Below are 27,998 nucleotides of genomic sequence, written 5' to 3' on the forward strand. Positions count from 1 at the left end.
CTTTAGAGGTGTCCCTTTAGCAAGTGAGTGGAAGGTGGATCTCTGTGTAGGAATGCAACAATCGGGGGGGGGGGGCGCGAGAGAAGGAGGAAAAGAAGTCACATGGCTTTAAAATCATTTCAGACTTGGGTAGAGTCCACTGACCAGTGGACAAGTGATGCAGAGACCCTAGTTGCCTAACTGAAGGCAGCACCAGGAACAGAACTCAGCCCAGATGCCCATAAATAGCACAGGAGAATTTATTCAACATAGTAGTGCTTGGTTACAGTTTAGTGAACAACAACAAATAGGTACATTCATTGGCCACAGCTTCCTGTTGCAACCAGCTCTCAACTGGTTGTGAAGCTGAGAAACGGTTAAACCATTACAAAAAAAATATGGAATGAAAGGCAACTATGCATATAAAAGTCATTGTACACGTCAGCTATAAATTACTTCAGTAAAACACAAGACCGGCCCCAATCTGAGCTGTCGGAGTTCTGAAATTGACGGCCATCCATACAAAGTAATAAAAACCAAAACGTTTGCTAGTCACTCACTAGTACACACTTAAGCAACAAGACTCACTGCCCTGATCGGTGATCCTAATGAGAGGAAGATCATATTGTCATTCTGTGCGTCAGTGCAATATGAACAATGAGTCTGTAGCCCTTTTTTTTTTTTTTTTGCACAACACTCCCTTCCCTCCAAAGGAAACTTAAAGTGCTCCTAGTGCTTTGGACTTTTAAGCAAAAACAGGGGCCAGTGGCTGAACTTCATGTCTTTGGTGACTTATGGGAAGGGGAAAGAGAAGGGCTGCGGCTGGAGTTCAGGTCCCTAACTAGTTTCACCATAAGTCAAGCGGCGATCGAGACAGAGCAACTGGCTTCTGAATCCCAACCTAGGCAACGAGACAGGTCTTACAATGGTAGCTAAAATAAAAAGTAGCTGGGAGAACGGTTTTCCTAAGTCCTTTCTGGCTCAAGTATTCGAGCAAGAAGGATCCAGTGATCTGCCAAAAATAGTCTCCGAGCCTTTAGAGGAAGGAGTACAGGTTGCCTTTGTTTTGGACCAGTGAGCGAAAGAGGAAAGTGAGGACATTAGAGTACCCCTACACCTCAAGCCAGCTGCTCAGTTTCTGGGTGGGGGTTATACAGAGAGAGGGGGTCCCTGGTCTGCCAGCTAACTGGTTCAGAACTAGCTCAGTAACAGCAAGGATTTAGATGGGCTCACTATACACTCAAATGTTCTTTCCCCACACACATCCTAGGCCTGCCCCCCAGTCGCCACTATCTTCTTTGAGCGCCAAGAGTTTATTCTTGGAAAACGTGTGTGTCACACCCACCATATAGCTGCAAGCCTGGGAATCAGCATTAAGGCTAGACAGTCACTTCAGTCATGTTCCATGTGCCAGCGATATCCCCACTTGTCTAGTGGGGCCATTTCCCCACTGTCCTACAGACTACATGGTCCTGTTCAGTCCCTCAGTGAAGTTCTACTTTAACATCAAACCTTAATTCAAGTTTAAAAACGAAGCACGCCCTTGGCAAGTGCATGCAGGTGATCGGCAGGACCAGCTCCTGCCATCAGCAACGTATGCCAACTGTTTAAGCTTCTAAAGGAATGTAAGGTGGAGAGATCCTGGGGGAAGTCTACTACAGGCTGGAGAGAGCAGCTGCCCTACACTAGCCATAGCAGCTTTGCCATAGAAGCATGCTTTTCCTTGTAGGAGCTACTAATCTGTGTAGAACAACAGAGTATTTAACAGCTCACTTTAGAGCCTATCTAAACACCTGTGCATCCTCACAGCCATGTCTTGCTTTCCTATTTTAAATAGGGTGCTTTTGGACAGAGTTAAAAAACGTGATTTAAAGACCAACTTCCTGCCAGAATATAATCCTGGACGTTAAAAAAGCCTACACATTCCATTAAATGCTACTCACTCATTAGACCCACCCACCCTCCAGTGCACACGCTGCAACGAGATGCCAAAATTTATCCAATACTTCAACGGGGGGTCCCCTTTGTTCAGGTCATGTTGCACTACTTTTACATTACATTCAGTGGAATGTCATGGGACACTCATTCCTCAGACACAGTATGAAGAGACAGGAGAACTAGAAGTTTTGAGGCAGTCCCAAATAGTGGCACAGGTACCACACTGTAGGCTTCCCGATTTCCATCGGAGAAAGCTGCCATGAAAGTGAAGAGAAGTTTTCATGTTCTAAGAAGGACCTCTAGTTTATATTCAGCCAGGTTAAATATAAAATTGCTATTATCCCCCAAGGCAGATTAAGCACCGATTCCACTAGGGAATGCAGTGAACAGATCCTAGTATGAAAGAAGCCATGTTATGTATTGGTTTCGGCCAAAATAAAATGCTCGCGCCACTTATCCAGACTCACTGCTAGGTTTGCTTGAAGAAACCACCTGGCAAGGAGCATGCCTCATTGACACATGCTCTCTCCACAAGCTTAACAGTAACTACTCATTCTGCTTGCTCTAGGTGGCATTTTTCTGTTTAAAAGAGCAGAGATGGTTACTTTTCAGTGACCTTCATGCTAGAAACAGCCATTGAGCTCAGGCCTTTAAAGACCTTCGCACACCCATGCTTTAAGGTTTGCTTTAACCCACAGTCCAGCTAAGAGTATTTTAGTAGTCTGCTGACATGAGGACCGAGTTAGAGTAAGACCACATCCCCAGCAAAGAGACACTAAATTTGTCTTGTGAATATGGCACATTATACATTAGGTAACTTTCTTCAGAGAAACTGTGTGGGATTTACACTAATGAAGAGAGAGAGAGAGTGTTTGTCCTTGGAGTGGATCAGGACACCGAGCACAGCACGGTCTACATATTGACGCGCCTGTCTTCACGGGATGACCGCACCTCTCCCAGCTATGGATGTGCAATTAAAAGTAACACGGAACAGACGCAGGCTGTTCCAAAGGGAAGTCGGAGCGTGACATGTTCCTTCAGAACGTGCAGATAAAAAAAGTGCAAATATGCATCTGATGTTGGTCTAGTGAGTCAGCTCTGGGGCTTCTAGCTGCCAACAAGCATCTTGAGAAGACTTGACCCCCCTCCCAAAAAGCTCCCAGAGATTTTTCACTTTCCCTTTGCTACACGGTACCTTGAGTAACAGTTTTACATACCACACACAGCCTAAGTCTCCAGGTCCTGGTTTACAGCTGCAAGAGAGAATGGAATGTTTGTGCAGATGGAGTTAGATGTTTGGAAAATGATTGGACTCCCACGAAAGCCGCCCCAAGAGAAGCGAATCTTGGTGGGGTTCTTCAGTTCTGTGGTGTGGAGTATAAGCTGTGGTGATTGTTAGTTTCCAAATCACTACACGTGAAGAGCAGTGGGGCGGTGTCTGGCTTAGGTCCACTCAGATAGGGAATAACCGCACAGCTATCGCTCCCAGTCAGAGTGCCATACCAGCCGGAGCACTGAGGGGTAGCCAAGCTTTGGAGAGAAGAAATTGGAAATACTGGTTAGAGATGAGAGTCTAGAGTTATTCCAGAATTGTGCTGTCTAGTGCTGGAGTTTTAATGCAAACAGAAGTTGAAAGTGGCTTCAGGTAGGAATCTTTGTCCAACACTTCAACTTTTCAGAGGTGACCAGTGATTTTGGGTGCTCAACTTGACATCTCAAAGGGCCCTTAGTTTTTAGGTGCTGGATGCCCACTCTCTGAAAGAGGCCAGGCCCTTTCTGATGGGCATCCTAAGCGGAGCATCCAAATAAATAAATAGTACGGCTGTCAAGCGATTAAAAAAAAAAAAAAAAGTCACATGATCATGTTAAAGAATACCATTTTAAAATATTTTTGGATGTTTGCTAATTTTTAAAAGATTGTAATTTCAATTACACAATACAAAGTATACAGTGCTCACTTTATATTAATTTTGATTACAAATATTTGCACTGTAAAAAATTTTTCAACTCACCTCATACAAGTACTGTAGTGCAATCTCTATCATGAACATTGATCTTACAAATGTAGAATCATGTACAAAAAAACTGCATTCAAAAATAAAAATGTAAAACTTTAAGAGCCTACCAGTCCACTCAGTCCTACTTCTTGGCCAGCCAATCACTCAGATGAACAAGGTTGGTTACAATTTTCAGGCGATAATGCTGCCTGCTTCTTGTTTATGTCACCTGAAAGCGACAACAGGCGTTTGCATGACACTGTTGTAGTTGGCGTTGCAAAGTATTTACATGCCAGATGGGGCATACGAATGTTTAGCATATCTGGCATGTAAATGCCTTGCAACGCTGGCTACAAAAGTGCCATGTGAACGCCTGTTCTCACTTTCAGGTGACATTGTATGTAAGAAGCAGGCAGCATCTCCTATCAATATAAACAAACCTATTTGTCTTAGTGATTGGCAGAAGGACCAAATGGACTTGTAGGCTCTAAAGTTTTACACTGTTTTGTCGAGTGCAGTTATGTAACCAAAATGCAGATTTTCACTTTCATGATAAAGAGATTGAACTTCAGTATTTGTAGGAGGTGAACTGAAAAACACTCTTCTGTTTAACAAATTTGAGCATAAGCTTTCGTGAGCTACAGCTCACGAAAGCTTATGCTCAAATAAATTGGTTAGTCTCTAAGGTGCCACAAGTCCTCCTTTTCTTTTTGCGGATACAGACTAACACGGCTGCTACTCTGAAACCTATCATTTTTACAGTACATATATTTGTAATCAAAAATATAGAATGATCACTGCACTTTGTATTCTGTGTTGTAATTAAAAAATAAATATTGAAAGTGTAGAAATTTATTAAATATTTTTGGATTTTTTTCAATTGGTATTCTATAGTTATAACTGTGATTAATTTTTTTGAGTTAATCCCGTGAGTTAGCTGCGATCAACAGCCCTAAAATAAAGACAATATACACAAGTTCACTCATCACTTCTAGGAGTTATTTCTAGAACAGGTTTCACAGTAGCAGCCGTGTTAGTCTGTATTCACAAAAAGAAAAGGAGGACTTGTGGCACCTTAGAGACTAACCAATTTATTTGCGCATAAGCTTTCGTGAGCTGTAGCTCACTTCATCGGATGCATCTAGAACACCTGTCATGCCAAGATGCATTCAGAAAAGCCTGGATCTCAGTCTGAGGAGAACACTACAGCCCCGCTAAGTTTTCATACATCTTTTGGCTCAAGATTGTTATACAGCAATAATCGTTACTCCAGGGGGGGGAAAAAAAACAAAAACAAAAACAAAACACACCACACTTTACCCAGGACTTTCTGCAGCTTGCAAGTCTTCACCAGGAACTCAGCAGTTTTTAGTTTAGAGGTACACATGCCTATAAACCTCTATGCATTTTAACAAAGACTTTTTCTCTCTAACTTTTCAACAGTGGTTAGCACCTGTGGCCAAAGTCCATAATGTAACTGGAATATGCTTCATGCAAAAGGTCTCTTGAAAGGTATTACAAAGTTTATAATCTGAATGTGATCATCCTATTTGTATAAATGTATCACTCTTGTATCTGAAACTAGAAATATAAAATATAATTGAGGGCCTATTGTAAGTATGCAAAATGGGGGCCATTAATGGTAGTTTGGAATCTTGATGGCTCCCATTAACCAGGACAATTGTCTGTAGATAGGTTTCAGAGTAACAGCCGTGTTAGTCTGTATTCACAAAAAGAAAAGGAGGACTTGTGGCACCTTAGAGACTAACCAATTTATTTGAGCATAAGCTTTCGTGAGCTACAGCTCACTTCATCGGATGTTTCACGTGTTAGTCTTCCTGTATACCTGTGTGCTGGCAAGTGGGTAATGAAGTCTTACAGTGACATGTGATCAGGTCATCTGAACTGGAATCCATCTTTAACCTGGTGCTTTTCCACTGAGAAGGAGGGGTGGGAACCCAGAGAGGGACAAAAGATTTCAGCCTTATGCAAAAAAGGCATATAAGTGGGTGGAATAGAACAAAGGGAGGCAGCCATCATGTGAAAGCCCCTAGCTATCATCTGAGCTGTAACAAGGGCTATACCAGGGGAAAGGATTGTCCCCAGACTAGGAAGGTGTCTGGTCTGTGAAAAACTTATTGAAATATCCCTAAGGGTGAGATTTCGTCTGTATTCAGTTCTTATTACTGTACTAGACTTACACCTTGTTCTGTCTGTTACTACTTGGAGCCACTTAAATCCTACTTGCTGTATTTAATAAAATCATTTTACTTATTAATTAACCCAATTAATACATACCAGGGGGGCAAACAGCTGTGCATCTCTTTATCAGTGTTATAGAGGGCAAACAGCTTTATAAAGGGTAAAATGGATTTATTTAGGGTTTGGATCCCATTGGGAGTTGGGCATTTGAGTGTCAAGGACAGGAACACTTCTTAAGTTGCTTTCAATCAAGCCTGCAGCTTTGGGGCACGTGGTTCAGACCCTGGGTCTGTGTTGGAGCAGAGTGGTGTGTCTGGCTCAGTAAGACAGGGTGCTGGAGTCCCAAGCTGGCAGGGAAAGCAGGGGCAGTAGTAGTCCTGGTACATCAGGTGGCAGCTCCCAGGGGGTTTCTGTGATCCAACCCATCTCACTCAGGTCCTTAGTGTAAGCCAAAGCTTATGTTATGAACTGCCTCATTTATTTGGTCTACCGGTTCGAGGCCCCTTTGCTAGGAAAGATTCTTTGGTTTAAAAGAAGAGCAGGAGTTGGCTGCTCTGTAGACACCGTTTGCTGCTCGCAGGCGAGAGTCGAATGGCGATTCTGAATATCTGAACAGCTCCCCACCTACCTGCCTCCTTCTCTCGCGCCAAGTCTTGGCAAGTCATCGTCACTGTCATATCGCCTTGGATTGTCAAAGAAGTATGCTCTGGAGCTATAACTGTGACTGTTGATCATGCCAGCTGGTGTCTGTTGATAAAGGTAAAAAAAAAGCACCCAGTTGTTTCTAGAGATTACGTAGTGGAAAAAAAAAGGCTATTTAGCTTGAGTAAATCAGACAAGTTTCATGTGCAACGAGCAACTTGAAAAAGATCTTAACCCCAGAGCAATTAGTTCATAGCCTACCAAGTTCTGAGTGAGCCTCTGAGCCCGGAAGAACAGCACCACAAAACTGGTAGGCACAAGCTCCCAGAGGAAGAGGACCACTCCAAACACCACATATTCTTCACCACTGACTTCCTCCGCATGCATCTGCAAACAGAGAGGTTATGGTTAAGCCTGGAGAGTTGGGTCTTTAAAAAAGAGCACTCTTTTAAAGTGGGGGGAAGGGGGGAAGAGAAACACGAGTGCGCACACACACACACACACGCGCGGAGATTCCCCAAAGTGATGGGATTCCAAGAAAGACTAGGATGCAGTGCACAAACTCTTCTGGATTTCAAATCTGGAAAGAGTTCGGATTAGCGCTGCACACCGCAATTGCCAGACTGGCTCAGATCAGTGGTCCAGCTAGGGCAGTATCCTGTCACTAAGTGGCCAGTACCAGCTGCGACAGATTTCAGCTGAGAGCTTCCACATTAAGCCTACTCAGTTTTCGGGGGCAGGGGGTTGGCCTAGTTCCTTAGTGTAGAAAGTGGACCCCTCACCAATAAGAGCAAGTGTTTCATGTCAGCTCAGACATCTTATAGAATGTTTCTAGATTATAGGGTGGTACATTGGAGGCTTACACACCCCTATATACAGTGATGTGGCAGCTAGTATCCCATCACCACCACCACCTCTAGGGCGGAGGGTATGAGGACAGACAGATGTGATCTCCACCATGGTTTCAGACAATCCTGGCTGGCCACAGATGCTCAGGATCTAGACTGACCTACCGAACGGTCTATACTGCAGCACAGTACATAGTGCCATTACACCAGCTCTACAGGTGTGCACTCGCCATTAAGAGGGTGCAGTTTGGTGTCCAATTAAGATCTCGCTGAGGTTTAATCTTGTGCACCTGGTCAGTATTTAGATACTTGGCAAGCAAATCCCATTCACTGCATCTTACTGTTATGGCTAGTAACAGGTTAGTGGCAGTGACCTGGAGTAGAAAGGTATGGTAGTTGTCGCCACAGAGATTAACATTTGGAAGCATTTGTGACAAGTAACCCCCCAAATTAAAGGAGAAGCTTAAGAAAGTAGCGGCAGGGTGACAGTCATATTTCCCCTTAGACTCAAACAGCTTGGAAGGCAGCTCTTTTAATGGATTAGCGTCAGGCGCTAGTTGCCGGAGCTGCTCTTGGAATCTTCGGGGTCAAGCTCCTCTAGAGACGTGTCTAGTTGTAGACAGCAGGTGTGTCACATTAAGCCTTACATTCCTCTTAGGACGGACTGTTTACAGGGAGTTCCAGGAACTGGACTATGAGAGCTTTTTAAGAACACTACTACAGCATCCTTAGTGAGGTCCCACACACCCAGAACACTGATTTTTCTCCTCATTAGCCATTTTCGGGCTTAGAGACACCCCCCACACCACCTGCCAACGCCCACTTGTTAATATTACTAGTTACCTTATCTGAAAAGTTGTCCCAGCCATAATTAAATGGACTAGGAACATTCTCTGGAGATATGGCCACTGCTACCAGATTATAGCAAGCCCTTGAAGAGTACAGAAGAACAACTACTGAACCGACGAGGATAGCCTGGCAGACGGATGTGCCCTAAGAACCGGGGGAGGAAGCGAAATACGTTAAAAATCTAATAGCTTGTTACACAAATCTTCCCATAAAATTGTAATTTTATGCACGGCAAGTCATGCATGCATGATTGGACCCAGAACATCCACTCATCACACTAGCTTTAAATATTCTAGTGACAGCATGGTTAAGAACCTTCTTCTGGGCCGGCGGTGAGTTGACTGCAATTGTCCAGTTCCACATGACTGTTTCTTACCGACCTTTAGGAAGAGAAGTGGAACCTTGCAAACCAAATGATGGAACCACTGGGAGGATTATTCTAGTATTAGGTCCCAGTTGCATAGTGGTTATTTTTGCAAGCAAACAATTATACAGATGACCTGGCTAGACAGCTGTAGCTTAGTTATACCAAAACGCAGGTTGGGTTTGGTCTTCATTTACGGTGCTACGTTGCCACTAAGTTGAGGTGTGATGCCCAGCGATTAGTCAACAGCAATCGGTGCGAAACCCCATTACATTGGTTGGCGAGTACCACACACGCTGCAGAGAGGGCTGGAGTACAGATGTAGCAACAGCCTTTTAGGAAGTTTGTCAAATAAGAGAAGCCTTGGTGTACTACTGATTAGGAGCAATCCCCACAGCACGGCTGCTGCTGGGGAGAGGAGGCAAGAGGAGCAAATAGGAAGGTCAGTGGAGGACACTGAAATTCTACTTCCAGAAGTAGTGACTTCTCAGCTTTCAGAACATGCTCACAGATCTTGTCTCAGGGCAAAGGAAACCTATTCCGAGCAGAGGAAGTCAGTACCTCTCTGCAGGCAATTTAAATTCGAGTTCATGCAACTGTGACTCCTGCCTGATCATGCTGCAGAGCCACAACCAGCAGCACAGAGCCCTTATGGTCAGATATTGCAACTCGCTGAAACACCTCTGTCTCCGCTTCCCCCACATACAAAAGTGACTTGCCAAACGTGCCGTTGAGACCCAGAATGTTCAACCAGAAGATAGAGTTTAGTTTCACTTTTTCCTTGTTTTGCAGCACAAGGCCGTGTTTGAGAACTGGCGCAACTGCTGGCAGTTTAACTGATCCCAAATAAACTTGGGCTCTTTAGCTCCTGCCTCCTTGACAGTTCACTCATCTCAGGAAAATACACAAGGGAAGTTTTGGGGGGAGAAGATAGGGAGCAGATGTAGTTCCTGATGGCTTCCCAAGATAAACTATGCCAGGCTAGACCACCCAGTCTATGTAGTGCCTTCAGTATGCTGAGTCCATTAGACAAATATGGGGCAAGGTCCCCTGAATCATGGACTCTGCAGGTGGGAGGGTGGGGAGGGGGAGAAGGAATCTCTTACTTGCTGACCCCTTCTCCTATGCAAGTTCAGATCAAGCAGCAGAAACGCCTAAGGCAGAGAGAACAGACTGGCATTTCGTAGGGGTAGTAGTTTAAAGCCTGTTAGCTCACTGGCTGCCACACAGCAGACCATGTGCAAGAAAAAGATCAAGTGGTCACTGTCCATAGTTCCAAGGGAGGGGGGAAGCGTCGCCTACCAGCCGATGATGTAGGCATGGGTCTAGCGAAGTGACTCAGACATAAGAGTCATTGCCTTGGGCAGAGGAGCCTTGGTGAGCTACAGGAGCCCAGGCTCCCAATTTGGCCACACACAGGAGCTGCCAATTCCTGATCACCAGTATTCAGACCCAGCAACATCCTCATCCCTTCTTTGATGAGGAGGTGAATGCTGCCCAGCCTTGTTTGAGTCCGTCTCCACTGACAGGGGCTTTGCAGACCCTGGACAGAGCATGGTCACCATGGGAGAAAGTCATCTAGCCCCATCTCCAGCAGAGGCAATGCTGCCTTTCATCAGGCCACCAGCCCGGGTTTAGAATTCTGTCTCCAGTAGTAACAAGAGTCCAGGGCTCCTGCAATGGAGAGAGACCGTGTGATGGTGCACCCCATAAAGCTCTATGGAAATATGCTTGTGTGTGTGAGAGATTATATATAAATAACTGGAATATGTTTTATGCTACATATGCCATGTAACATATCTGTAAAGGTTATGATCCACTGAATCTATTCCTCCTATTTGTATGCCTGTATCATTTTTGTAGTTGAAGTTATGAATATTGGCCACGTACTGGCTTGATTTCTAGATAACCTTAGTAGAGCATTTGGTCAGTTCCTGGAGAAAGGAATTCGCAAAGTTAAGTGCCAGTTAAGAAGCACTTAAGGAACAATGCATCTTGGAAAGCTCCAATCCATATAAGAAGTCTTCCTGGAGACATTCAAGATACCATGTGGAGCTGGACTTTGCATAGGAGAGAGGAGGGGGGTCTCCACCCACAAGAGAGTCTATTTAAGCCTGTGGGAGACCCCTCCATTTTGTCTTCAGCCGGCTAAGAAGATGTATCCTTGGGGGGGTGGAGAGCCTCTCTCTCCTTAGCCAGCTGAAGACAAAATGGAGGGGTCTCCCACAGGCTTAAACAGACTCACTCTCTCCTATGCAAAGTCCAGCTCCAAGATGGAGTTCTGGAGTGACTTTCCCAGGTGACAAGACCATGTGTGACTCCCAGTTATTACAGGCAGAAGCAATTTCCCACATGGTATCTTGAATGTCTCCAGGAAGACTTGTGTGGATTGGTGCTCAGTGCTCCCAGCTGATAGAATGTGGGTGTGTCTATACATCCTTTGGTCAAATCTGGAAACCTGGGGAGGGAAGGGAAGGCATGGAGAGAGGGAACCCCAAACCAGGTGCAGTTAGCCCATAAGGAGATACTACATGTAATGGAGTGGGATACTGCTTCTGACACAAGTGAGGTAAGCTGGCTTTCTCCTACAACAGGCCACCAGAGTTTTATTACTAGACTTGGGTTGCTAGTGGATCTGGTTTATGGGTGTCACATTAGCAGAGGATTGTAGTTACTATCAAATGCCTCGACATTAAGTGTCAGATAGCAACACACCATCAGTACCAGATCTTGACTCTGTACTGAAACAAGTGATTTTTTTTTCCCTTGAGTTTCTTAAGAGTCCAGTATTGAGAGTTATAGTGATCTTCTGTTGCACCAATAGATCTCCTGCAAGCACAAACACAAATTGAAGAACCTAAACTGAAAAGAGTTTGACTAGTTCCAGGCTGGAACTCTTTTTGTTCTGTGTTTGCAGAGCATCTAGCATGATGGGGTCATGGTCTTGGACTTGCACCCCTATGGACTGAAGTAAATAATTCAGCGCAGCTTAGACAGCTTTTACATACCTTTGACTCGAGGTAGACGTTTGCCGATGACATTTTTGCAAGTTTGCACATACAACAAGCTAATGAAATGGCACAAAGAATGAAGAGACTGTCATTGACTAGTGCCCGAACAAATACTGTCCATCTCAGCCGACTCTCCGGGACATCTTCATGAATAAGCATTGCACAAGTTAAATTCACAACGAGAAAGAGAAGGCTGGTAAATATGGAGCCCAGATACAACAGGACCCTGGAAAAAGAAAGAAACTGATTGAGCAAAACAGTCTGAAGAAGTCTCTACCGCCACATCATCTCCCTTGTTCTCTATTAGTTTGTTTTACTCCCAGCATTGTTCATTTGCTATAACTCAGCAAGCTAGCAAGTGTGAAAGGTCAGTTATGTAGACAAGGAATTAGGGAAGCCATTTAGAAGTCAGTTTAAATTGTTTAGTCGGCATAGTGTGTAGAGCACTGGTATTTAAAAATCACTCAGTTGGTAGAAGCTTGCAAGAAATCAGGAGTTAGAAGATTCCTGTCTTTCTATCTTAAAGTTGCAAGATAAGAACTTAACTACTGGTTTAACTTACATGAATGTAAGTTAGAGGCTCCGACAGTCAGCCCAACCACCACCAGCCTTGGTGAAAATAAGTGGCTGCAAAGACAGTCGAATCTACACTCTCCTTTGAGAGTTGGTCTCCTGACACAGGTCCATTAGTTCTTGGCCTATGGGTCTAACGGACACAATCTGAAGTCCTGCCTTCCATACAGAAGGATGTCCTACTAGAATGACTTAACACGCAGGCTCGAGCCGCAGGCGTGGTTGGTGTGTCGCGAAGCCACAGCATGGGTTCATAAGCTAGGGATCACAAAGGTCCACAGAAGACAAGACTCCCTCACTGGCTTATGGCTAGATAGTGAATCCCAGAAGTGTTGTACCATGGTTCTCAGCCTTTTCATGGGTGACCTTAACCTGCTGGAGCACCAATACCCTCCCATGAATTACAGAAACATGTGCTGTCTAATGCAGTGCTCATTCTAGAGCCTTAGGCTAAGTCTACACAGCAGCTAAGCCACCTGCAGCTGGCCCATGCCAGATGACTCAGGCTCGTGGGGCTGTTTCACTGCTGGAGCCCAGGCTCTAGGATTCTGTGAGGTAGGAGGGTCCCAGAGTTTTGGCTCCAGTCTGAGCCTGGAAGTCCACACAGCAATGAAGCAAGCTTGCAGGGTTCAGGCTGTGGGGCTGAGCCAGCTGGCACTGGCCAGGCATGGGTTTTTTCCATTGCTGTGTAGACGTACCCTTTGAGAGTTGCAGGGAAGCTGTCACTGGTGCTATGTGTATTAGTAAAGAGGGGCAAACCAGGAGCTATAGCATCTCCCTTTTGGGTACAATCGAGTCCTTCACCCCCCAGACCCACATAGGCACCCCAATCTGATTATCAGGCTGCCCAGTGACTAGCCCACAACTTCTTCAGGGCTTTGCTTTCCACCCTGTGCTCTGAGGTAACTGAATTAATCTTTGTTAAACATCTGGGTAAGAGACAAAACAAAGCTATTGCTATGAAGTTTGAATGTAGCGTTTGATAGATTTCAGACATTGACTATCTTTCAGATACGCTGTACTGTTAATACACCCAATGAGAGCATGTTTGGGGTAGGCAAGAAGAGGAGTCACTTACTTGTACTTATTGAATTCTGCTGCACATTTGACTTTGAATATAACCTACAAAGGAAGAGTGTGGAAAGTTATTCTAACATGCCCATAGTATGTGTTACAGTTCATGTTTAGTTACATTAGAAGGGATTCTGCTCAGCAAAAGGGCAGAAAAGGGTGGGGTTTCTAGTTCTCCATACTCTTAATATAGTTTGTAGCCTGCAACCATTTGCCACATAGAAAATTAACCTGTTCTGCTAGGTGGACTGAATAGGTCATGAGAGTTTAGTCTAAACAACTGTTTTAGTAGCTAAGCAAGTAATTTATGAATCCAGTTATTCGTTGGGCAATAACTGCGAATCCTGTCTTGCTCTGAAGGACTTTACAAGGAGAGTGGGATTTGGTCTTCAGTAGCTGAATGTGAGCTACATTGTTCAGCAAAATAAAGTTGTGACAAGCTTTTCGTATTGAATATTGTAGGACCTCAGTCATGTTCAATTTCTTTATTAAAGAAAGGGCTTTAGCTGCTATTCTTAAATTAGACATTAGGGGACTATTTCTGGTTAGCCTTTTATATTTGATTACGTTAGAACTCATGGAAAACTATATTGCAATAGAGTACATGCACATTCGCTTCTGGGTTTCTTCAGCCTGGCAGAAGCTCAGTGGCTATATTTGCTTAATGATTCACCATATATTTGAAGAAATTCTTCAGAAGGCTGAAGTCCCAGACGTGCTGAATTCTGCAGAGTAGAGGATAGATTTACAATTTCATATGACTAGAAATGTGACGAAAGTTAGCAGCTCATGTGATGTGTCAATGTTTGGAGCAGCTCTTCAATTGGGAAGGGAGCAGTATGGGCAAGTTGAGGCTATAAGCACCTCTCCTTCTTAAAAAGGGTGTTGGGTACACGTGACATAAAAGGGTACAATCCAGGCTAATGAGCAGGTGTCACCCCTGCCCGGTAACCTTGAGTACCTTACAATGCCTTGCTGAAGTAGCTCCCATCTGGACTGCTCACAAGTGGCCTTCCAGCATGCAAGCCACACCTTGAGTGTCTGTAACTGCAACCTGTCAATTACACCCTGCTTCTCACCAGCCTTGGTTATACTGCAAGAGGACCCCAGCATACCCCGCAGTCATGTATGTCCTGTATTGCCCAGCCCCCTTTGACAGTACAAAATGTTTTAAGTTTGTTATTTCTTTGAGTGAATAATATGCACACAACTTGTTACCCAACACAGAATTACCCAGACACTTCAATTTAAACACTCTGGATTAAACAAAACAGTAAAACAAGATTAGCTACAAACATTGAGTAAGAGTAATGATGCACAAAGAGTCAGAAACTGTTACAAGAAATACAAATACCTAACAAACAAACTAGATCAGAGTCAAGCAAAGTTTCTTAACACATGCTTTCAGCAGTCTTACTGAAGAACCCCTGTGTCAGTGTGGGGGACTCAGGGCCCTGCATGCCCTCCCCCCCCCCCCCCCCACTTCCTGCAATTCACCAGGACTCTCAGCCAGACAGTAAAACAGAAGGTTTATTAGAAGACAGGAATAGTCCAAAACAGAGCTTGAAGGTACAGGAAACAGGACCCTTCAGTCAGATCTATCTTGGGGCTGACCCTGATGCTGGACCTCCCTCTGTTTTCCCCAGCCAGCTTCAAACTGAAACCCCCCCTCCAGCAGTCTCACCCAACCACACCCCCCGCTTCTCCTCCAGCCTTTGTCCAGTTTTCTGGGCAGAAGGTGTCACCTAGCCCCAACCCCCTCCTGGGCTCAGGTTATGTGCTCATGTATCAACCCTCAAGTGAAGTCCCACCCTGATATCCCACCACCAATGCAGACTCTACCAGTAAATACCCCCCACTGTCACACTCTGTCAGAGTTCAAGACTTGCTTTCTTTGTCACTTCAGGTGCACTGAATGCGATGGGCAGGGAGAAGAGAGATGGTGCCCTGGGGTGTTTCAATCCCTCTCTAGAAAAAAAACCCAAACATTTCCAGCTGGGAAGTACGAGACAAAAATCTATGTGGAAGGATGTTCCCTTCTGGATTTCTTGCTCCTGTTTCAGCTTTCTTTGTTTCCCTCCAGGTTCGATTATTCTGTTTACTGCTTAAAATGCAAATTAAGCAGAGTACACATTGCTTTGTTTAGGACAAACCTATTTCCCCACCTCAGTTTCGGCAGGGTTGTGGGGTTTGGAACATGTGTTAATATCATCATACATGCATAATTTTATAATTTCACATACAACGTTGCCACATATTTTATCAGGATGATCCTGACCAGCAGGTGAGTTTTCAGAGGATGCCTTAGAAGACATACTATTGTAGTACCTTTTAGACAAGATGTGTAGGATGACCACCTGTCCTAATTGGGTGGGACAATCCTGAAATGCAGTGTTCAAGTCCCAGTCAGAATCACGCCAGGACGGCATTTGACCTGGGTTCCCTGCAGCACTGCTTCACACCTGTCTGAGGTTCCGGGGTGGCACCAGCTTCTTCCCAAGGGGTGAGGTGGGCAGGAGAGAGAAAGGGGTGAGTTGGGCCTTCACCCCCCCCCCCCCCAAAAGGACCCCACCCCCTGGCCAGGCCGGAAGCCGAGCCATGGTAAGAACCCTCACAGGCAGTCTGCTGTGGGGAGCCCTAGACCCTCCTCCTGCCCTAGCCAGAGGGCCAGTGTGCCCAAGAGCAGCCCCTGACAATGTTCTAAAACAGAGGCTAATGAGGCTCTCATATTTTGAGACCAATCAGAGCATCAGTATAAGACTTTGTCCTTTAGAACATGCCTGCACACCTCCGGAGAAAGCAGATTCCTAACCTCTTTGAGCAAGTGGTAGCAAGGCAGGAGGGAGTCACTCCATCTAGATCAAGTGTCTATTGCGCTTCGAACTGCAGTGAGTAATCATCATACGGTGCTGACTAATGCTTCCAGTGTCTTCACCAAGGACTTAGGCAGGGTTTGAACTTCAGTGAAGCTGGCACCTAGACCCTGTAGGCTCCTTTGAAAGATTCTAAGGGTACAGGAACCAGACAGACAAGTCTCCGGCTACTGAGATGCACGAGACAAGAATATCATGACCTTCCCATCTCCTAATCCTTAATTCAGTGAAGAGCCCTATTTTTCAGTGGAAGTTAGCTGGCAACAGCCTCAATGCAGCTAGCAAGTTGAATGGCTGCTACTTGCATTCAGGCTGTGAGGGTTTGTAACACAACATCACTACTTTCAGCGTATGAATAATGAAAGTACTTACACAGGAGGAGGAGGAGAAGAAACATGATTTTAGTCTTTGGAGAGCATTGGCTGTTGCTTACAAGGATACGAGTATTTACTGGGCTAGTCTGGCAAGGAAGAGTTTTGAAAGAGAGAGAGTCACACTCATATAGTCTCAAGATTTCTGACGCCAAGGTGGCAAGTTTGATGGGGTAGCACAGCTTTGAAGGAAGCTTGGCATGGTTTTGCTGAAGGATTGGGAGTAAGAGACTTTACCAGTTCTAGCAGACACTTGCCCTTGGATCTTAAAGCAGTTGTATGGTCATTGCTCAAGAGCACCCACTGCTGCAGGAAGCTATACTGAACGGCTAAGCTCCTACAGCTTCCACATCATGGGTGTTTTGTGGCTGACGAACCGCAGTTTGCTGACTAACTGGGCAACATTCTGACCCGACATCTCCCTCTGCCTTCACGTCTGAGCCATCAAAGCTGCCAATTCACATTATGAGAGGCTTCAGAATACAAAGTTTCAGCAACTACAGATGGCAAAAGGCTTCTAGGAAACCTTTGCCACAATGAAATGCCCACTAGCACTCAATACTGAACATGTGTCCAATCCAATATGGCAATTCCTGAGGTTTGTCTAGTACAGTATCCCATCTGACAGTGGCCAGTATCAGACTCTCCAGAGGTGAAGAATGCCACATAGTAGACAGATTTAGGATAATCTGACCCCCCAAGCCCGTTAGGCCTAGTAGCTAGAGACTGGCTTAAGACCACCAAAAAAAGCTCAACTTATTTCTGAGACTAGATATTTTGCCTCCCAATCCATCCTGAAGAGCTATTTCTCCACCATGGTACTGACAGTGCAAGGGCTTTTTCCATATTCCTCCAAGCTGTGACTATTGCTGGCATATCAACGGGACATGGGCCGGCTATGCTGGGGATTTTCTGGTTTTGAAACCAGCAAGAGGGACATCAAGATGAGTCAACTGGAGAAGTCCGTGGTTAGCGAGTGTGTGTGTGTGTATCCTGGACATCTGTGTGTCAACTAAGAGGTTTGTATCATCATCCTGAGTGACTATTCTGAAAGGCACAAGTCAGAGCTCAGACCTGGCTTTTAAGAGATTAAAGTAGAACAGAGTGTTTGGCTTGTGCTTTCTTCCCCCAGCACTCTTTGCTGCACTAAAATCCCCTGCACTCCCAGTGGGACTGATCCATTGATGGGAGGTCAGAGAGAAAGTCTTGTTTATCTTGATCTAAAGAGTCTATTTCTTAGTACTTAATTGGCTGTACTAGGCAGCAGGTTCCCTGTCCATGACAGTTAGACACTGATGCAAGCATTGACGCGGTCTTGTAAAGAGTTTCTAGAGCATCCCAAAGCTCTGGGATCCTTGTTCAGCTGCTGCCATGAAAAGCTGAGGATGAGCATGCAGGACCAGTACTTCAAATTTTGCTCACCCTGAAATATTTGTAATGATCAATAAGCCTTGGCAGGAGATAGACTTTAATAAACGCCATCATCGTGTGTTAGGTCTCACCTCCTTGATGCCAATTTTAACAGTTTAGGCAGGCCATAGCTTACTGCTACTAAAGGCTTTATACTATTTGCAAACCCATGACAAGTTATCCAGTAGGTTGCCATCTAGAAGAGCGTCTTATTTGCTAACAGGGCACATAGGGATTTAGTTGTAGCCCCCAGAATTAGGAGGAGTTTTACCCCTCAAAATTAAAGGGTGGAATTCCAGACCTCTCAACACTGGCCTAACTCTGCTGCCCTTGTATTCAATGGTAAAAATTCCATCAATTTGGATGGGAGCAAAGTCAGGCCAGCGTCAAGAGCTTTTGGGAGTGCGGGGGGGGAGAGAACAAACCCTAGCAGGCCAAGATAGAATGATCAGCCTCTTGAGATGAATGGGGAACCCCACCTCATGGTGCAAATTCACTGCACAGCAAGTCAGGGACTGGGGAATTCAGGGATTCCTTGATGCTGCTAGGCAACAGTGATGGAGCTGGTGGATCTGCTGCTAATTTGATTCACTGGTCAGATGCCCAGTGTTCCTACCCCATCCAGTGGCACAAGCAGTGCAGCAGCTACTCACTATATTTGGAACAGCAGGCCTATGGGAGAAGAGCAAGAACATTTTCACAACCTTCCCTCAGTGCCAGCAGAATCCTTCAGAGCACCTAGCCTGTGCACCAGTTGTGCTCTAGGGGCTGGGGAAGGAACACATGAGATTTGGGCCTTAGACAGTTCACACCTGTCCTTCCAGAGACTGCAGGCTCAGGAAGAAAGCTACACATTTGGAAGGGTCTTGGGGTTGCAGAGGACTCCAGTTATATAATGAAAGCAGCCAAAACTGACAGGTGAACTTCCAATTTGCCAGAGAACATTTCCCCACTTTCCCTTGGCAAGTGGATTTGTCAAGCCTTTGACAGGTGGATGCTCGTAGACTTTAGATGATCACGATGGTCCCTTCTGACCTTAGTCTGACCTCCTGCACATTGCAGGCCATAGAACCTCACCCACCCATCCACTCCTGTAATAGTGCCCTAAACTCAGGCTGAGTTACTGAAGTCCTCAAATCATGGTTTAAAGATTTCAAGTTACAGATAATCCATTTACACTACATTAAACTTGTAAGCGACCCATGCCCCAGGCTGCAGAGGCAGGTTAAAAAACCCCAGGGTCTCTGCCAAACCAACCCAGAGGAAGAATCCTTTTCAACCTCAAACATGGTGATCAGTTAGACCCTGAGCCTGTGGATAAGACCCACCATCCAGACACCTGGGAAAGAATTCTCCGTAGTAACGCAATGTCTTGTCTCCAGCAGTTGGGGATTTTTGATACTGGCAGTCACCAGTGGGCCTCATGCAATCATAGGCAGTCCTGTCATACCGTCCCCTCCATAAATTTATCAAACTCAGTCTTGAAGCCAGTTAGGTTTTCTACCCCCACTGCTCCCCTTGGGAGGCTGTTCCAGAACTTCAGTCCTCTGATGGTTAAAACAGTTGCCTAATTTTGAGTCTAAACTTGTTGATGGCCAGTTTATATCCATTTGTTCTGAGGTCCACATTGGTGTATAACTTAAATAACTCCTCTGTCTCCCTCCCTGGTATTTATCTCTCTGATGTATTTATAGGGAGAGGTCATCTCCCCTCAACCTTCTCTTGGTTAGGCCAAACAAGCCAAGCTCTTTTGAGTCTCCTCTCATAAGGTAGGTTTTCTGTTTCTCAGATCATGCGAGTAGCCCTTCTCTGCACCAGTTCCAGTTTGAATTCATCTTTCTTAAACATGGGAGACCAGAATTGCACACACTACTCCAGATGAGGTCTCACCAGCACCTTGGATAATGGTACTAACACTTCCCTTTCTCTACTGGAAATACCTCACCTGATCCATCCTAGACATTAGTCTTTCATGGCCACATCACATTGACAGCTCATAGTCATCCGGTGATCAACCACTACACCCAGGTCTTTCTATTCCTCTGTCACTTCCAACTGAAAAAAGTCTCCAGTGTATAGGAAAAATTCTTGTTAGTTCCTAAATGCATGACCTGGCACTTTGCATTATTAAATTTCACTCTGTTTCTATTGCCCCCAGTTCTTGTATGATATTCTGATCCTTCTCCATAGTGGCAATAAACTCCCAACTTTGGGTCATCTGTAAATTTTATTAGCACACACCCACTTTTATGCTAAGATCAGTAATAAAAAAAGTTAAATAAGACTGGTCCCAAGACTGATCCCTGAGAAACTCCACTAGTAGCCTCCCTCTAGCTTGAGAGTTCACTTTTCAGTATGACCTGTTGTATCCTCCCCTTTAACCAGTTTGGTTCCACCTTTCCATTCCCACATGAAGCCCCATCTTCAATTTAACTAATAATTTCTCATGTGGAACGGTCTCAAATGCCTTACTGACATCCAGGTTGATTAGACTGACTACATTTCCCTTTAAAACAAACTCACACACAATTATCTTCTCACAGAAGAGGATCAGGTTGGTCTGGCACAATCTACCTTTTATAAAACCATGTTGTATTTTATCCCAATTACCATCCATCTCTATGTCCTTAACTATTTTCCCTTTCAAAATTTGTTTTAAGACCTTGCATACAATTGAGGTCAAACTAACAGGCCTGTAGCTTTTTAAAAATAGGAACTAGATTAGCAATTGCAGTCAGTGTACAACCCCTGAGTTCAGATTCATTAAAAATCCTTGCAATTGGGTTTGCAATTCCATGCGCCAGTTCTTTTAATGTTCTTGGATGGAGATTATCCAGGCCCCTCAGTTTAGTCCCATTAAACTGTTGGAGTTTGACTCCCACTTTGGATGGGGTAATTTCTATCTCCATGTCCTCATTACCATTAGCCACCGTGCTACTATCCCTAAAATCTTCATTGCCTTAGTTTTTAAATGAGCATAAAGTTTTTGTTGAGGTGTTGGGCCATGACTAAATAATCTTTAATCTCCACCCCATCCTCGGTGTTTAGCAGTCCCACATCTTCCTCATTTTTTCTTATTTATAGGACTACAGAACCTTTTACTATTAGTGTTAATTCCCTTTGAAAGGGCCAACTCTGCTAGGCTTTGGGCAGTTCTCACTTCATCCTTGGATGTCCAAGAGGTAGCTTTCCTTGCTGATCCATCCCATCTTCCATTTCTTATATGCTTTCTCTTAATCACTTGTTTGAGATGCTTGCTCATCCAGCTTGGTCTGCAACCCTTCCCTAGGAATTTTTTCCCCTTGCTCAGGATGCAGGCTTCAGATCGCTTCTGCAACGTTGACAAAGTAATTCCAAGCCTCCTCCACATTCAGATCCTTGAGTTCTTTGGTTCAGTCCACTTCCCTCACTAATTCCCTAAATTTTTTAAACTTGCTCTTTTGAAATCAAGGATCCTCGTTGCAGACCTATTTTTGTTCATCCTTCCATTTAGTTTAATTGGAATTAGGTCATGATTACTAGAACCAAGGTTGTCCTCTACATCCAGTTCTTCTACTAGGTTCTCACTACTACCAAATCTAAAATGGCATCACCTTTTGTTGGTTCATCACCAACTGTTTGGTGAAGAAATCGGTCAGCTATCACATACAGGAGAATCTGGGCCCTTCTATTATCAGTAGAACTTGTCCTCCAATCTATATCTGGGAAGTTAAAGTCTCCCATAATCACACAATTCCCAGTAGTATATATTTCTTTAAAACCATTAAAGAAGTCTCTATCCATATCCGAACTGGATCCCGGTGGTTTGTAGCACACCCCAAACACTATCAGGGGAACATCTAGCAGCTTTCTTCCCTAACAGACTTTATCCATTCCATCACTTATAATTTCTTTAGAGTCCACCTCATCATAAATATACAATGCTACTCCACCACCCAAGCAGTTAGTATGTATAAGAGCATAGATTTCTAGCTACAAAGTTTTAATATGGCCACATGTCCTGGAATCAAGTTGGAAATTAACAGGAAGGGACAAGAAAAAGGAAGGGGCAGAGGAAAAAAAAAGCCCTAGCAGGCTGAGCCATATTGGCCTGGCAGAACTATACAGGTCCCTTGGTCAAGCAGAGCTTCTTTGTGCCAGCCTGACATACAGAGGGACTGTTCAGTGCTGTACTAGTACTGCCATCCAGTCTTGGAGTTGTAAAGGAGAAGTCTCTCTAGGAAGGAAGGAAGAGCTGTAACTACTCCACATAAACACTCAGCACAGGCAGTTACCTCCAAAGTCCCCCATTCAAACAGTCAGAGCACAGGGATGTACCTCTAGCCACTGCTTTCAGTTGGCCGGAAGGGATTCTATATTACTCCTTAGAATGATCTTGGTTCACCTGAAGTTGTTGGAAGTCCCTCTCTCCAAGTATAAAGATAAGAGACAGAACATGGTTGCCTAATTTAAAGAGCGATTATGGAGACATCTGGGTGTGTTGTCACCATGAAGCAGTCACATTTGGATATGCTCTTTTGTCATTAAGAGCCAGCTACACTCAAGAGTTAGGTCGACGTTGTCACACCCTGACAACGTCTTAGTGTCGATGCAGCGATGTCATTGAAGAATACTTTCATTGGTGTAGCTACTATTGCTTGAGATAGTGGTATTCCTACAGGAATACGAAGACCTCTTCCATTGGCACGAGCTGCCTCTACACTACAGAATTATGCCAGCTATAGCTATGCGGCTATATGGTCTCTGTATAAGGTACATCTTTGCTACAATCACATACAGTTCAAGCCCCTGCAGTGTAATAGTACAGGCTCTTCTAGGACCACACCCCAGAAGTGCCCAAAGTTTGCACCAAAACCAAACAACAACAACAACAAAATCTTTCAGTCTAACCAAGAGAGGAAACCAAGAACAGAAACTGTGGAAGGTTAGTTTCTTCCCTCCCAGAATGTTAGTGCCCTGATCACAAGGTCACTGACAAATCACAAGGGCTTGCTGGGATGCACTCTGCATTTCCCAGCACAGAAAGGTGGCAGCATATCTTCTGTGTCACATGGTGGTGGGCACTTCCGATTTCTGGAGACTCCTTAGCTGGTGAACCAGGCAGTTTTAACACTGTCCAAGATTCCCACCACCCTGTGAACCCATCCTGAGAGTCATACTGTTGAAGAAATATAGAAGAACCAGATAAAGCTAATTAGGAAAGGTTTAAGGGTACAAGAATGAATGTGGAGCATCTTGGGAGCTCACCGATTAGTGACAGAAACTGTTCAGTTTCCTTATCTAGCTTGGATATTTTTGGGATACAAGAACTCCCAGGCTGGGTATGATTTAATTACACTGGAGCAGATGTGCATGTACAGAAGGGGAAGTGGTCTAGTCAGTTGCAGAATTACGAAGAGAAACCCAGACAGGTTGGAGGTCATGGATAAGCCAACCTTAGTGATGCAGCCTGCCAGAGGACCTCTTCGCCTCCTGCAAGGCAGAGCCCTGAGTCATATTGCTATACACGATAGGGAGTGATGAGGAGGCAACACTTGCAAGCAGGCTTTTGTAGAAGGGGAAGCAAGTGGTTGCTGTGGCTGAAGTTACTCACAAGGGGCCTCTCCAGATGATCAAGGCAGGGAGTGACTGGCAGTAGAGGGAGAAGACTTCTTTCAGAACTAGCCTACTAGGAAGATGCCAAGATGGCCACTGGCAGTGGGGTGGGGGTGGAGAAGAAGCTATTTTAGGTTTCATCTGGAGTATCATTGACAGTTCAGTCTCCAAGCTAACTCTTAGATTTATAATTTGGAGATACACCTCTTTGGAGGCATGATGGGGGGAAAAAGTGTCCCATTTGAGTCAAATTGCTGACTTGGACATCTCCAAGGAAACCAGAGCTCAGAATAAGCCTGATGAAGTTAAGATGAAAGCAGAACCTCTTTTAATGAGTTGAGATGGAGTAAGGAGAGATGTGGGTTATGTATCAAACTGCTTTTTCATTAGGAGCATCAAAGTACGTAACTAGCTAGCAACAGAGGGAAAACCACAACTGCTACTGCTAAAGCAGCAGGTCTCTGGCGACCAAGAATAAGACTCTCAAAATGAGCGCTGACAAGTTGAACAAGAAAATTACATAGTGGGGCTGGAAGCCCAGAGAGAATCCTAGTCTGTTTTTATTCTGCACTTTGTTGGGGGGGAGGGAGGGAGGGCACGGAATTGTGTTTTTCAAACAGGTAATTCATACAGAAATAATGTGATTTGTCAGTAGGGGTTTGTGAATTAGAAGCCTAGTACAGTTTACCCTCACACCCCAGCACCACTTTCATCTTTTAGCTCACAATTCAAGCATGAGTTTGATACACCCAGGTCAGCTGGGAGCCATAGTGACATGAGATATAAAAGCATTGAGAGGGGGGAGAAAAAAAAAAGCCATGTTTCTACAGGGTCCTAAAGGCCTTGATTGTTCAGTCTTCTCCAAGAAAGCCAATGGGTAGCCAGCCTAATCTTCTGCTTTAAAAGAGGTGCTTACCACCAGCTTGCAAGTCAGGTATTTGAATCATGGTGAACTACATCTACAGCTCCAAAGATGTTACTAGGTGGACAAGGAGGACTTGTGGCACCTTATAGACTAACAAATTTATTTGGGCATAAGCTTTCGTGCGCTAAAACCCACTTCATCGGATTCATCGAGTGGAAAATACAGTAGAAAGATATATAGTTCCATACCACCCATTCACAGATCATTGTCAAGAACTGAAGGACAGTGTCACCTAGTTTGTTTTAAGTGTCACCATTTAGCAAGTTGTAATTCTATACTAAAGGCCTTGTCAATGCAAGAGTTGCACCCACTTTTTAATTCCATTTAGGAACAGTTTTTAGATTGGAGTGGCCCCTCTTGTTTCAGATTAAGAGTGCCCTGTATGAATTTAGCTGGGTCATCATGAGCTAAATCAAGGTAGTTCCTTACTGATTAGTTAACAATCTAGGACAATCTTAGAGCCAAAGTGTAAACACAAGGGGGTTGTTCCAGTCTAACCTTGCCAGTTTCATCTGTAGAGCTCTTGGGTCTCAGCTCAGTTCTTCTGGAGGGCAGGTGAACAAATGGTTTAGACCAGGGGTTCCCAAATTGGGGGGTGGGGGGGGTGTCAAAAGGTTATGACCAGGGTCACAAGCTATCAGCCTCCACCCCAAACCCCATTTCACCTTCAGCATTTAGAATAGTGTTTATATATGTGTTTTTAATTGATAAGGGGGGGTCCACACTCAGAGGCTTGCTTTGTGAAACAGATCACCACTACAAAAATTTGAGCACCACTAGCTTAGACATTGCAGGCACTCTCTACCCCTGCCTTCTCAGAAACGCCATGGGCCCAGTTGTCCACCACCTTGCACGGAGTGCAGTTGCTCACACTTGTGCAAGCAAATGCTGCTATTCTGACCCACAAGGATTTTACACCCACTTTGCATGACTTTCAGCCTGTGGTCCATGGACCAATGGGGATCTGCAGACTAGGCCTAAAATTTCCAAAGGGATCCACACCCCCACATGAATTTTTTAAATTTATTTTTAAAAAAGGGTCCACAAATAAAAAAGGTTGCAAACCAGTGCTCTAGTGTATGTGACTCCAGAGGCTAGCTGAGGCTCCGGCCCCCTAACCAAGTATGTGAACATAATTTTTAACAAAGACAAGCTATTCTAGATTCCCCCTCCCCAATTCAAATTCCATAGGTATTGACATTTAGATTAATATTTGTCTTGATGCTAGAACTAGGCAAGGAAAAAAAATAAACACCCTTCCTCAAACCCATCTCCCCCGCCCCCCAGTCAGTTCTCCTTGCAAAAGAAAGTTTGTCCTTCCCTTTACCTCACCCATTTGAATTTAGTTTGCAATTTCATAAACAGAATTAGCTTTGAAGAAAGCCCAATGCACATAAACATACTGCAGTATGTTTAAGTAATTTACACGTGTAACAAAATGTAGGCACATTGGGCTCGTATTGGTAACAATTATCCCCTCTTTCCTTTGCCTTTTGGGGACATATTGAATACCTACTAGTAGGTAAATCCGAATTTGGCAGAGAAGACAGCTGTCAAACAACAAAACGTTGCATAACCACCTATTTTATTACCTTATGTGTTTATAGCTTTGACAGTTTTTAAAAATTGACAGCTTCACCAGTGTTCAGGGGTTTTGTTTTTTTTGGGGGGGGGGGAGGAGAAAAGGGAAGAAATGTAGAAGAAACTGTACTGCTCATCTTGTGTGTTATGTGAATGCCAATGTCCTAGGGAAAATGAAATCAATTCCCCTGTGACTGAAGGATTTCAGTGGGTTGGAGATTCCTTTGTGAGGGTGTTAAACAGCTGAGAGCTGCAGAGTAAGGCAATCTCAACGATAATAATACAGCTAGCCGGAAAGTATTGCCAGATTAGTTTGTGACTTGCTTCATCAGAGTCCATGCAAAGGGGGAGCCGTTCATCAGAGGCCGGGCTAAGGATAAATATCGGGGGGAATTTGAGGGGGATGGATTAGACACACACAAATAAGCTCTGGAGGGAGAGAAATGAAAGCCAAGTGACAAACAACAACAAAAGCCACCCAAATGGCCTCGCAGATGTCCCAGTAAATAGTGGCCCATTGTGTTAGGGGCTGAGCAGCGACTCTAGCCCTGAGCCTCGGGTTTGAGGGGTGAGCGCGGGGTCCCTGGAACCTCAGCACAACAAGGGGCAGAAGAATAAACCTGCTAATAATAAAAAAAAGGGGGGGGGGCGAGAGAGAGGGGAAGACGCAGCAACAATAGCAAAAGAGGCTCTAGCTGGTGACGTAATGGTTGGCAACCGTCCAGCCCCTGCTATCACCACTTTATCTAGTCCCCCTTAAAACCTCCCCCACACCACAACACACAACACAACACAGCCGAGCAACCCGGAGATTATTTGTCTTCCCAAGTGACACTGTGTGTGTGTATGGGGGGGGGGGGGCAAGGAAATCGAGGCAAATCCCCGCAGCTTCCCCCCTCCCCAGCCCCAAGTTTGCAGAATTTGGTAAACACACACACACACACACACACACAAACAACAACACAGCCCAGTTGAGCAACCCGGAGGTTATCCGTCTTCCCAAGTGACACTGTGTGTGTGTATGTATGGGGGGGAGGCAAGGAAATCGAGGCAAATCCCCGCAGCCTCCCCCCTCCCCAGCCCCAAGTTCGCAGAATTTGGTAAACACACACACACACACACCAAACAACAACACAGCCCAGTTGAGCAACCCGGAGGTTATTTGTCTTCCCAAGTGACACTGTGGGGGGCGTGTGTGTCTCTCTCTCTCTCTCTCTGTGGGCAAGGAAATCAGGGCAAATCCCCGCAGCCTCTCCCCAAATGTGCAGAATTCGGTGTGCGTCCCCCCCCACACACACAGCGCCGCGCGCAGGACCCCCCCAGCCCCGCACCTACCTCCGCGAAGTAGAGGTGGAGGAGGCAGAGGCTGGCGAAGAGCAGGCAGCCCGGCGAGCAGTGCAGCAGCCAGCGGGCGAAGGGCGGGCGCGGCAGCGGGGCGGCCGGCGGGGCGCCCGGCAGGGAGCCGGCGAAGAGCACGGTGCGCAGCGCCGCCCACAGCAGGCAGAGGAAGAGGCAGAGCGTGCGGTAGCTCAGCCGCTTCTCCCCGGCGCACAGGAGCAGCCAGAGCTGCAGGTAGGCGAAGAGGAAGAGGGAGCCGTACAGGGCGGTGTGCAGCACCGTCAGCCCCAGCGCCACCGGGTAGGGGATGGCGGGCATCGCCCCGGCGGGGGGGGCAGCGACGGGCCCGCTCATGGGGCGGGGGAGCGGCAATGGGATAAAAGGTGGGGAGGGGGGGGTGTAAAAACCGGGGGCGGGGAAAGTCCCCCCCC

At 45.3% G+C, this 27,998-nt stretch overlaps 2 protein-coding genes across 2 annotated transcripts in view; one reads left to right on the top strand and one right to left on the bottom strand.

Moving 5' to 3' along the window:
- Positions 1–237: 237 nt before the first annotated feature.
- GPR137C (G protein-coupled receptor 137C) lies at positions 238–27,921 on the bottom strand. Its single transcript, XM_074956515.1, has 7 exons — positions 27,565–27,921; positions 13,482–13,525; positions 11,828–12,056; positions 8,450–8,599; positions 7,020–7,145; positions 6,745–6,863; positions 238–3,447 (listed from the first exon to the last, which is right to left on the bottom strand). The coding sequence occupies exons 1-7, from the start codon at positions 27,919–27,921 to the stop codon at positions 3,276–3,278; spliced, it is 1,197 nt and encodes a 398-aa protein (XP_074812616.1). The 3' UTR covers positions 238–3,275.
- TXNDC16 (thioredoxin domain containing 16) overlaps positions 27,662–27,998 on the top strand; it is a 78,204-nt gene continuing 77,867 nt past the window's right edge. The window contains exon 1 of the mRNA XM_074956513.1: positions 27,662–27,801. The gene's annotated coding sequence lies outside the window, so the exon portion shown is untranslated. The remainder of the gene's footprint in view (positions 27,802–27,998) is intronic.

Source organism: Natator depressus, chromosome 6 (genome assembly GCF_965152275.1).
Source record: "Natator depressus isolate rNatDep1 chromosome 6, rNatDep2.hap1, whole genome shotgun sequence".
Classification (NCBI taxonomy): domain Eukaryota; kingdom Metazoa; phylum Chordata; order Testudines; family Cheloniidae; genus Natator; species Natator depressus.